The 12,102-nt window shown below is 48.0% G+C and overlaps 4 protein-coding genes across 4 annotated transcripts; 1 reads left to right on the forward strand and 3 right to left on the reverse strand.

Annotated features, from left to right (window-relative positions):
- Positions 1-769: 769 nt before the first annotated feature.
- On the reverse strand, positions 770-1,171 carry Asppvi_005357 (fungal specific transcription factor domain-containing protein; the record flags this gene model as incomplete). Its single annotated transcript, XM_043301280.1, has 1 exon — positions 770-1,171. The coding sequence occupies one exon, from the start codon at positions 1,169-1,171 to the stop codon at positions 770-772; it is 402 nt and encodes a 133-aa protein (XP_043157215.1).
- Positions 1,172-1,561: 390 nt separating this feature from the next.
- Positions 1,562-2,610, reverse strand: Asppvi_005358 (acyl-CoA thioesterase; the record flags this gene model as incomplete). The annotated part of the gene is made up of 2 exons (XM_043301281.1): positions 1,562-2,416; positions 2,470-2,610. 2 exons carry the CDS (start codon positions 2,608-2,610, stop codon positions 1,562-1,564), a joined length of 996 nt encoding a protein of 331 aa, XP_043157216.1.
- Positions 2,611-6,208: 3,598 nt separating this feature from the next.
- Asppvi_005359 (long-chain fatty acid-CoA ligase) lies at positions 6,209-8,508 on the reverse strand (the record flags this gene model as incomplete). Its single annotated transcript, XM_043301282.1, has 4 exons — positions 6,209-6,295; positions 6,352-7,451; positions 7,521-7,918; positions 8,069-8,508. 4 exons carry the CDS (start codon positions 8,506-8,508, stop codon positions 6,209-6,211), a joined length of 2,025 nt encoding a protein of 674 aa, XP_043157217.1.
- Positions 8,509-10,820: 2,312 nt separating this feature from the next.
- Positions 10,821-12,068, forward strand: Asppvi_005360 (uncharacterized protein; the record flags this gene model as incomplete). Its single annotated transcript, XM_043301283.1, has 1 exon — positions 10,821-12,068. The coding sequence occupies one exon, from the start codon at positions 10,821-10,823 to the stop codon at positions 12,066-12,068; it is 1,248 nt and encodes a 415-aa protein (XP_043157218.1).
- Between the last annotated feature and the right edge of the window lie 34 nt (positions 12,069-12,102).

The raw sequence follows: 12,102 nt of genomic DNA on the forward strand, positions 1-12,102 counted from the left end.
TGAGAGTGTAGTGTCTCGAGTACAGAAACAATCATAGTCGCAGCGTCCAAGCATGATAGTTGAGTCTCTTCTGACAATTCTGGGAGACATGGGAGGTGAATGCTACATATAGCAGCGCTACAGAGGACCAGTCAACTTGAGCCGTGATTAATGCATGCGAGAAAACTTACTAGTAGCTCGAGCAGAGCAGAGATGGCAGGAACTTATGACAAGAGGGTCTCCAGTGCATTTTTGAAGGACAAGACATGTACCATGCATCTAACTCCTGCGCTGTGTGGCGGATTTGACCCGCAAGCGTAGGACTTGAAGAATTTACTTGCGATGGTACTTTGCCCAGAATACGCCATAGGTTCACGTATTCAATGAAATAGAGAGCATTTTCGTCTTCATCGCCATGGAAACCATCAGAGCAGTCAATTCCTCCCTCGAAGTCCTGTAGAGTTAGCGATTCAATGGTGCAATCATCCAAATCTACATGTGTTGGCCGGCCAAAAGCTGCTGCTACAGCACGATCACGTGTATAGAGCGCCCACCATATGCGCCTTAGCAGCCGTTGTGTTGACAGACTATAAGAGGACATTCTCTCACTGTCCAAATATCATCAATTTAGTAAGATGCAGATGCTAGGAAACAGTTGGGGGTTTTCTGACCTAAGGTGCAGGCCTTCGGCCTGGGCTAGAGCAATACTCAAACGGCTCCAGTAAAACAGGCCATTCTCAGTGATATCTGGCAGAAGCTGTTAGCTAACCAAACATTAAGGCCAGTGTGCTTAAATGCCTTCGGGGCCCTCCCAGTATAGGCCTAGCAATAGCGTTGACTGGATGAGCGGAATTGGATCTTGTTCATAGCCTGCATCGTACAAGGCTTTTGCCTTCTTGTAAAAACTCCGTGGGGACGACACCCCAGTGCCCTGGCTCCCGCATGAACATGACCTTGAGGCGACAGTGAACATGGCATGTAGTAAAAGAAGTGAAGGAGGTGATGTTGGATCCTGGTAGTGGCGTATGAAATCGAGGCGGTCTATGATGGGTACGATGGGCGCAACCCAGGTGAAAAAAGTCTCCACGAGGGTATCGCACATTGACCTATCCGGAAGGTCAAAGACGCCTCGCTGCTCCAGGATATTTTGCTCCAGGGGATCAAGATGACGAGCCAGATTCGATGGATACATGATGCCTGGTAGTGTGTTAATTGTCAAACGGAGATCAAAGGTTCGACAGTGAGCAGCGATGATCACCACCTTTAGTACGATGGGGGGCCGGAAATTCATGTGGGACACGGGCTGAGCCCCACGAGCATGAACCGCACCAATCACTCCTCAGTTACAGCTTCGAGTGGCGAGCCTGGCCGTTAAATTCTATAGTGGTTCATTCTATTGGTTGCTGCCATACGGTACGGAGCATTGGTTTATTGATTGTATTTCTTTATTTCGCATACTAAGACGAAAATGGTTCATGAAATCCCTGTCAAGACCTTATCCTGGTCATGCAATACACAAAGCGGGCCGCATCCGCATAGTTTGCAGACATTAGGAATCATAACTGCTCTCAGGCCGCTACACCTAGGCAGTTGGAAATCCTTTCCATGGGAGCGAGAAGTCTCCAACATGATTTATAGCTAGCACGCCGTTGATTGACTCATCTTTCTTGAGTAGTTCTTTGTGGAGGGAGTCCAATTGGTTCCAGGATTCAGCGTATTTCATCCCCTCGAGGCGTTCTGTCTCAATATCTTCAGGAACACTCGAGTCGTTTGTGTGTTCTTGAACATCGCTAGGTCGAGCCACGCCTTTTTCTTCTCCCTTCTTATCCTGTCCCAGAAGGCCGGAAGCCCTCAAAAGTCGTTCCGGAGGGATAGTGAATCTCCCTTTCTTAAAGACGTATTTTGAAATCGACGTAGCAAAGATAACCGGCTGGCTAGAGCGGTATTTGGATTCTCCGATCGACCTCTTCGAGTCAAGGCGCGTGGATTTGGCGGTTAGATCCCCTGCCACTTTTGCTGAACCTTTTTGGACGAAATGGGTCACAAGGTAGAGCCATTTTCGATCCCACGTAAGAATCCTGGACCACACCTCGTACTCCTGGAAGATCCGGATCTCTTTCTTGAAGCTAGTGGTGACTGACCCGATAATAGCAGCCAACATGCCCTTCTTTCCCTCAGCGGCTAGTTCGCGGTCAACCGTTACTAACCCGCCATAACAGAGGGCAGAGAGAAGATATGATCGGCTTGCATCCAAATCAGTGAAGTATGTACTATTTGACTTGTGCAGGTTGTAATCGCATTCAAATAAGGGAGCGTAGGTGCTGGTGATAGAAGGCAGGAACACCCTCGGGGTCTTGGAGTCAGGGACCACCACTGACTGAGGGCACGAGCGATATCTGCGCCACGCGGCTCTCACCAGGGGGTTAAAGATGCGATACTGGCCCGCAGTCAATAGCTGTGATTCTCGATGTTCTAAGGAAGACGACCTACATGCCACACGAACGGCAAGCATTTCACATTCAGTGCCAGCAAAATAATGGTCGCGACTTTCCATAAATTGATAGACGCTAAAATCTCGGGGAGGGAGGTATCAAACAAGTCCATCATGACTCGGTGCATCTCGCCGTGCATCGTGTGAGAGATAGGAAGATAAATGTCGATTTTCGAAAGTTGTCTTCTCTTCCAGCAGCAACAAAAATACGACATGAGAAAGGACCAAAGCCAAGGGAATGTGGTGATAGAGAATACGGTTTGCCGAAGACCGGTCGGCTCTCAGCGCGTTACATGCTCCATAGCAAGCTCGCGCTCTGCCACTGTCTGCGTTCTTGGTTCAAGGAACAACTTACACCGGCTTACGCTCATCGGCGTTGTAGCCGAGCCGAGTTCGGCTTAAGATTTGCGGGTAATTAACCCATCTCGGCTAGCCGTTGTGGCTACTACATGTGATCCGATCCTCTGGTGGATCCAGATCACCCATGCGCCGTTTTGTGGGACAGCAAATCCTTGCAGTATCTGATTGTGCTAGTTCCGACCTGGACAACTATGCATTTTAGCTCAGCACTGATATGAATGACGATTTGTGTTTTGGCTCTGATTCATACGAACGATGCATAAGTACAAATTCTGCCAAGATGCATAATAATATACATTGCGGCGACTGATTGGGGACTTCTCGTTCACCTCAACAGTTTTCGTGGTCAAGTATCTCGTAATTTCCTCTACTATCCTCCTTGGGTCGTTTCTGGCTCTGACGATCGTCGTCCATACCGATCCAGCACACTGAAACCTCCCCTGTAAAATCATAGTTCGTATTCTCTCCTTTCTATATAATAGTATTTTCAAGGTCGATTCGTTAGCGAACGCTTGTGAATTACATTATCCTTACGGTTTAATAAAGCCATCTACAGCTCCCTACTTATAGACGTGTATTAAATCTGAATGATCCAATAGCAGTTCGGTGGGCAATATTCCCCATTTGGGAGTTATCAAGTGACGTATGGTCGAGGATACTGCAGGATCCTGCTGGAATATTACGTACAGGAGAGTGCAGCTAGGATCTAGGTTCCTCATAGAGACGGGTCACAATGTCTTGATATGCCACGGTTCTCGGTCGGGCAACCAATGCATGGCAGGAAGGCCTGAACAGCTCAAATTTGTTCTTTTAATGCGATCAAGCAGGGAAGGAACTCGCGCTTAGCGTGATGGCAATCCCAAATGATGAACTCTATCGGTGACATTTGGTTGGGAGAAACAGTATATCACTGAGTAGAAGTCAATGCAGATGGACCCGACCCGATTTCGGGGAAAGCCATTCCCAGATTGCCTCGGATTAGGCTCGCCTCGTAGTTGCCTGATTGCAACCTTTGCTGGAGAGTTTTATATATGATGCATCACAAGCTGGCACCGAGAATTGGTCTCCCTTTCCCCTCGCAGGCTGCTTAATCTAGCTCCAACCTTTACGGTATGGACGGGAAAAAGAAAATTGAATGCTATATCGACTGCGGTTCGTTTGTCATTCGCGTCACCACCTGCGTGACACTGAAAGTGAATAACTAATCGTACAGTTGCATGCAGTATCGCCATACAGTTTCCATGCCTTTTCATATCTGAGGGAGAACCGAGCATCCCTTATAGCGCTTGGCGTGGAAGTCGAGTAAGTCATGCGACTGTTGGCGATTCTATCTGGGATCCAAATAACCGACTGTGACTATAATTTGCAGATTTATACCTGTATTCCTTGGCGGTATCAATGAGCTTAGCGGTGAGTATGACCTAGTCTGCTGTTGCCGACTTATTCACCAACATTTCACCAATAGGAAATAAGCCTCCATGGACAAACCCTGTTAAGGCTGCGTATTCTCGCTATGATGCGAAGCGTGCGCAGAAATATTTCGGCCAGAAGCTTAGCATTCCATCCTTCTTTCCAATACTCTCACTTTTAGTACTTCTCCATTACCCTCTCGTTGAAGAGTAGAACCAAAAACTAACTGATTCCTTAGCCACAACGGGCTCTAACCTTCGTCAAGCAACGCTATGACAACGAGACCTTTGAAAAGACATTTCTGCAATGTTTCGAGGCGATGTGGAAAGAACAGGCTGACATCTCCAGGCCGCAGGAACTTTCGATCGCCTTTAGCAAATCCTTTGATGAGGCTCAAGTCCAACAGATAATAAAAGGGGCTAATGATCCGAAGATCAAGGAGACCCTAACTAGGGTTACAGAGAAGGTGGCCAGAGATTTAGGCGCGTATGGATGCCCTTGGTTCTGGGTGTATGATGGCAAAGGCAATGCGGAGCCCTTTTTCGGCAGTATCGGTTTCACTACATGTGGGATTATTTGGATATTCCTCACGAGGACTTGGCGCTGCATGTAAAAACTAAACTATAGCAACTATACGAGCTGAAAAGGGCTCTACTACTGAAAATATCTGTCACCGGACCTTTCTAGTTTAATCCGACTAGAGAAGAATTCCAAGTCTGGTTTTACATTTCGTGTAAAAAGGGCCTAAGTCTTCAAATTTGCAAATTTGTCAAATAGGCATACCCAGTAGTGAAAGGAGTAGGACAGTTGTCACTTGTAGACATCAACCGTTGACATTAAAAGCACGCCTTTTTAGGCTCCATAACACCTTATTAGCACAGGAAAAGGTAGATCTAGTGCGTTCTGCTTCCTTCCAACTGATCTCCAGCTGCAAGGCTAGGTATTATGTTCATATTCTCCTTGACGTCCCGAAACGGATGTCTAGAAACCTAAGATTACACTGGATCCAACATGAAAAGGCTTACTTTATCTAGCATCGAGCAACCCTCCATGCATGGCAGAGAACGTGCAGAGAAAAACCCGCTCTGGAATTTCTCAATGATGTTAGAGTAAGTCTTTAGAGGTACGTCTAAGCAAATAGTTGAGATAATTGAGTAGACATAGGTTGCGGAAGGGGTCCACTATTATCGTTCAGACTAGAAAATGAGAGCTTATATAATGCCAGTGTAAAAAGATTCCACCACACCCCATCTATACTGAGGTAAGATAAGCTCAATGGCTCTTTTGATATAGCAAATCACCAGGGTAATTTATTCGAGCGCACGAATCGTTCTCCTGTAGGAGTATGACGTAGAAATTTTGAAGTCTTGAAGTTGTGGAGAATAGAGATCTATTAGCATTTGAGCCCAGCCTTCTTTAGGCGCCTCCATTGAGAGTCATATTATTTTTTTGGGGGAGAAAGATCAAAAGTGCCTGTCAATCAGAGACGTTATCACGGGCGCTCTAGCATACTATGTGTAAACTTACTTGCCTGTTCTAGAACTGCAACCGGTCATTGCGAGTGATTGGTAAGAATGAGGAAGCCTAAGGGGAAGAGGATCAAAGGAACGGGCAACTAGAAAAGCCAACGTCCCCAAAACTAGGGAATATTTGGGAGAGATGGCTACATATTCAAGTTCGAAATTGCTGCCAGTAACGTTGGCATACAGACATACGAAGGGAACAGACTAATGTATAACTGATTTGTTCCGGAGACAGCTGTTTGCATGCTATCACGCCTCTAGATCAGATAACTATCTCAGAACACCCTCATCGCCAAGGTGTATAGAGCCTCACCAGAAGATTCCCGCGGAATGTTCAAGACGGCTCCCAGATATCGCCTGTTTCCAGCACGGAACAGTGGGTTTTGCCTGCATTGATCCTGGTCACATCATGCCTTCTCTGGGACGCTGCTTTTCCCGTACTAGGTCACCTCGCATAAGCCTGATCGATCTCCTTTTGGAAGCGAGTATATATTGTCTTTCTCACAAGCTTCTGGGCCGCGGACAAGAACCCCTGGCCCAAGTGTTACTAGATGCCGGATACCGAGAGCAATGTGCAACGTAACTTACGTTCTCTGAGGTCCACTCATCATCAGAGATGACAACCCCGCAGACGATTTCAAAACTCTTCAGGCCACTAGCCCAACCGGCTTCCTGTAGCTGTTGCATCACTATTGAGCATGTGTTGTTTGTGGGATGATCCAGGGCAAGCTTCTGCAACACAGGCCGATCGGGTACAACGATAGCGATCGGTTGTCGTTGATTTGAGGCCGCGTAAACGCACACGTTCTGCACCACGGCCGCGGATCGGTAGATTGACTCGAGTTTCTCCAAGGCAATGTATTCACCGTTGAGAGATTTCACTAGATTCTTCTTGCGGTCAATGATTTTCAGGTGCCCGTTCAGGTCCCACTCTCCAATATCACCAGTACGGAACCACTGATCTGTTGTGAAAGCTTCCTTGGTCTCCAACTCATTGTTGTAATACCCAGTTGCCACACTTGGGCCGCGAATCAGGATCTCTCCTTGAGGAGGATTATGTTTCGTTGAGTAGCCACTTTCAGGGAGGTCCACTAGCTTGATTTCGACAGAACCCGGAAGCTCGCCAACCGAATCGGGGTCCCATGCTAGAGGATCATTGATTGCACCCATACCGCATGTCTCTGTCAATCCATACCCATTTATCAAAGGAGCAATCGCCAAGGAGAGAAATATCTGAGTGTCTTTGGAAATTGGCCCGCCGCCGTTCATCATGATTCTCAGTCGCCCACCAGCGGCCTCTTTCACAGCCTTGAAGACCATAGAGTCAAGGAGACCAATCCCAGGGAAAGAATGGGCAAGGAGACAGGATTTAATACGGAGAGATCCCCAGAAGATGCAATTGCTAAGCCAACCTTTGGCGGCGATAACCCCAGTAACGCCCTTCTTGATTGATTCCCACACGGCAGGTACGCCAACGAGAATCGTGGGTCGAAACTCGCAAATATCTCCCTTGCAATCCCAGCCTGAAGTGTTAGAGAGCGTTCTAGGGCTACCGTATCCCATAGTGCAACCCCAGTACAGGCACATATTCTCAAAAACGAACTCGATAATGTGTGCCTGGGGGAGATACGTCAATATTGCGTCCTGAGGACTAATGTGTTTCCCCACGACCGCATCCATACCCGCGACTGGCAAAGAATAGAAGCAAAGCTATTGTAAGCAGAACCTAAAGCATGGAGAGAATCACTAAAGCTTACCTGCTGCCACTATCATACCGTGTGTTAAGCACACGCCCTTCGGCGGGCCCATAGACCCTGCCGTGTACATTATACAACATAGGTCATCTTTGCCCGGTGGTGTAGGCTCAGTGGGACACTCAGCTCCTGACCTGCGAAGCTCGTCAAAGCCGATGACCGTAATATGCGGAAAGTCAGACTGTAACTGCTTCAAGGTGTCGCCGTCTAGCTTTGTCGCAGTGTTATTATATATGATGTGGCGCAAAGATCGGGCATGGCTCAAGACTCTCATCAACGATGGTATAAGCTGAGAGTCTATGAAGATTGCTGTGCTCTCAGTCTCGTTCAGTGAATGCTGTAGTCCTTGTTCACCTAAGGAATCATATGCAGTTACAACAATAATTGACTGCGATGCGGCTCTTTTGTCTCTCTGTTAGTGAATATTCTATTTGTAGGTTGATTTGGCGGTATCTCACCGTGTGATATTGCTAACCAATGCAGACTGCGCCATAAGTAGGAGATCTTGAATCTGCTTACCCGAAGGGTGAACACAGAAGCGATGGCCTTACCTAGTTGCACCATAGAGATGGATTTTGTTGCCCTTTCCGAGACCGAGCCTCCTCAATCCACAACCCAGATCAAGCGCAAGGCTTTCGTACCCCAAAAACGACAAGTATGTGTAGCCACTGAGCTGATAGCGTGTCCAAATTTTCGGCACGGATTTCTCAACACCGTCAACCGTCCTTTTGACCACAGTTCTCTCCTCATAACTCCTTATGACCCGGCGAGTACCTGCAGCTTTTGCGTGCGAAAACTTTCGGGCAGCTTGCCGGAAAATGTCATACGTTGTTTTCACGTCATCTGTAGGGGAGGCAAGTAACCCATTTGCTGCCGCAGGGGAGCGACGAGGACGAGCCTCACACGCATTGTCGACGGCATCCGGAACCTCGACGGTAAACGGTGGCCTCTTTGTCATGCGAGGATAGAAAGTGGAAGTTAGGTCGGGCATTATGTAGCCTATGGTCACCGGACGGTTTTATACCCGTAGGTAGCAAGTAGAAAACAATATATAGGTGGGCACGGGCTCAAATAGTTAGAAATCATTAAGATTGTCCAGGAGAAACGAAAAACACGCAGCTAGCAGAATTTTGTAGACCACAAGAACCACATTGTTGTTGCTTTATAATGCCACTGCATATAACCATATTGCGAACGTGCTGGGGAGTTCTTGCCGAGCCGAATCCGGCTCGGATAAGGCGAAGATTCGGGTATCTTAGAAGCGCACTTAGGAGAGTCCAAAGGGAAAAAAAAAAAAAAAAAAGGAATGAAGTGCGTTATTAGAGAGTTAGGCCGTCTACACTGTCTTTTCTTAGCAAGAGAATGAAGTAGGCTTGATTTTGTTGGCATCTATAGGCTTAATGAGAAAAATAGTATCCAATCCGCGCACCACAATAAATACATAAAGATATAAAAATAGGAACTTCATATTACCGCTAAGAACAGTAGTAATAAAGTCTCGATAGGTTAATCATGAGCATAAATCGGAATGGTCCAACTTCTAAAGCTTTGTAGTTCATTAATTATCGAGGACCCTGCACCATGTATCCGGGTATACCTTGCGKGTTGCTTCATAGGGAAAGACAGTTTTTAATTGGGTGGATCAGTCTGCGCAACGTGCTTGCTGCCAGGGTAGCTAAATACTAACGTGTTAACACCGTTTGAACTGGGTTAAAATGGCATACTTTTCAATGGTCCTTTCTTCGGCAAAGTATGCGGAGGAAGTTGATCCTTGCGGATAGGAGGGCTCGACTGAAGTCCAAGTTCGAAACATGACTGCAAATGAATATTAAAGGAATTCTCCATATCTGCGAGGGCGAACATCAGGAGTCAGACTTCTAGGAAAGGCCAGCATCTGTGCCAAGACATGACTCCCTTTAATCAATTGAAAGTGCCAGAGTGAGTGCATGGATACTGGAGCACTATGTGTCTGATAACCTATAATTAGTATGCATATATATACTATCCTAGAGTTGCATAACTCCGAACTCTCAGTGGTTTGGTGTCACAACACCAACACCACAAGGGGGACGTGACAGGCAGAATCATGGAGTAGTAAATGATGATGCAATATTGATACTATATGGTATTTGATATCAGTGCTGTGTATGTGAGGGAGGGCGGGAGTGGTGAGATGTAGTCATTGGAAAAAACTTGATTTGTTCCTTTTGTTGAAACAGTCCGTTGTACCGTGCAGTCCGTTGGGCCTGCCATGGAGCCCGAACCAGGGGCTGTACCAGCAAGCCTTCCATTCATTCCTTCTCAGGTACGGAGTATGTCCGGTTGAACTTTGAGATTGACATGATCTCAATGAGGATATTTATTTTGACACCATTGAATCGGTTGCACAACCGCTGACGCATCGGCTTACCTATGAGCGATGAACGCTTCTCCACTTTCAGTCCCGCGAGCTAGAAATGTTTTCTCCTACGGAGGAATTCCGTGTCCGGGTCATCCGTGAAGCTGGCCTGCTGCCATGGCACGCTTGGGAATATGTTCCACGGAGGGAACGGGAAGACGGTGGTGTGGACTGGGCTTCGGCAAGCCATTGGCCCATTGTCATCGATGTAATCCCCAGGACCAATCACATTACCAGATCTCCAGAAATTTCCGTCGGCAAAGTTTAAGAAACCCCTTCATTTAATTTCTTTTATGTGTACTAAAATTCCTGATAGTAAATCTGATCAGCCTATTGAGTCCCTTGCATGCTGCACATGGATTCCTTGTCCCTGTGTGATAACTTATAAGCTTACTAGTGTGGGGTCTGAAGGGTTGGCCAGGGTTCGATTTTGTGTAGGCAGCAACAATGGGCTTTTAGATACGATAGAGATCGGCAGTCCCACTACCCAATGGCCAGTGAGGATTTAAGCATGCACCAGGGCATCCGTTGCTAATCGCAAGCCAGCCAGTTCCAAGAACTTCCAAGAAAGCTTCTTTTTGCTTAGCTTGCATGTCAACAATGCAGTCTTAGTCCTTGTCAGCCATGATAGTATTCCCTGTTCCTTTCTTTTGTGCATGCCTATGAGTAAGATCTTCATGATTCGTTGGTTGAGCAGAAGGAAGTGACAGTCTGCGATGATATGATAGGACAGTAGGGTCCTGCCTATATCAGCATGCGGATTACACAAGGGAGTGCGGCCGTCTGCTACGAGTGCTATTAAAAGCACTGGTTTCCCATATGGATCTGGATTGGTCTTGGAGCTCAAGCAAATATCCTTTTCCAGCAGTCACTGTCTTGGTGTTGCTTGATCATTATTGTTAAAAATGTTTGCTACCTCTGCAGCCCTTGTGGCATTCGCCGCTCTGGCATCCGGCCAGAATGCTCTCCCGGCTGCTCAAGTCCCTTTCATCGGTGGTGGTGTGCTCCAGAAGGATGATCCCCGTCTTGCCAACTACACCTTTGTATACAGACCTCCCTTTGACCCTAAAGTCTATGGTGGGTACTACCACTGGTCCGTCAACAACGACACCGTTGCCGTGGCCAACTACACCGGTTACGATGCCAAGGATGGCTACACTATCCCAGACGACTCCTACACCATGTACCCTTTCTTCTCTGTCGGAGAGAAGAACCCCCGCGGCATCGATCAGACCCCTCTCTTCAAGCCTAAAGAGGAGGACTGTGACAAGGACCAGAAGTTCAAGAAGATCCTTCACATCATCTTTGAGAACGAGGTGTTCAGCTGGACCATGGCCGATCCGTACTGGCAGCTGCTCGCTCGCCGCGGCAAACTGCTGACCAACTCCCACGGCGTCACCCATCCTTCCTTGCCCAACTACGCTGCTTTCCTCGCGGGTGATGTCTTCGGAATGGCCAAGGAGGACTTCTACAACATCGATGCGACCACCATCTACGATCTTCTCGATGTCAAGGGCATCGACTACGCCACGTACGTTGAATGGTACAGCCCAGCCGCTACCAAGCGCGGGCCCCTCGATTGCAATAACTACATCTTTAACGGGCCCATCGACAGCACCAACCCCAAGTGGTCGTCGCAGATCTACCGCCGCCTGGACGTCCCCGCCCTGCTCTTCAGCACCTACACCTCCGAATACGAGCGCTGCGCCAAGATCTACAATGCCACGGAGAAGTTCGCCGACGACGTCAAGTCGGGCAAGCTGCCCGCCTACTCTTACTATGTCCCAGACATGCTGCACAACGGCCACGACCCCGCGTCGGATTCGGACTACGTGCATCAGACTACCACCTCCGGATCCTGGTTCAACGCCTTCCTGGACCTCTACCTGCCGGAACTGGAGAAGCAGGGCACGCTTGTCGTGGCCACCTTCGACGAGGCCACCTGGCAGAACGACGATGACACGACCCCCAACAACAACAACCAGATCGTCACTCTGCTGTTCGGTGCCGGTGTTACCCCCAACACCAAGGACGATTCCTACATCACCCACTACGGTGTCCTTCGGGGTGCCATCCAGAACTTTGGGCTGGGATCCTTGGGTCGCAACGACACAAATGCTACCAACGGCAACCTGTTTGATCTTGTTCATTAAGCGGATAGGATCCTGGTGTCGCTGTGTTTCAGCC

The sequence above is a fragment of the Aspergillus pseudoviridinutans genome (assembly GCF_018340605.1).
Source record: "Aspergillus pseudoviridinutans IFM 55266 DNA, scaffold_3, whole genome shotgun sequence".
NCBI lineage: Eukaryota > Fungi > Ascomycota > Eurotiomycetes > Eurotiales > Aspergillaceae > Aspergillus > Aspergillus pseudoviridinutans.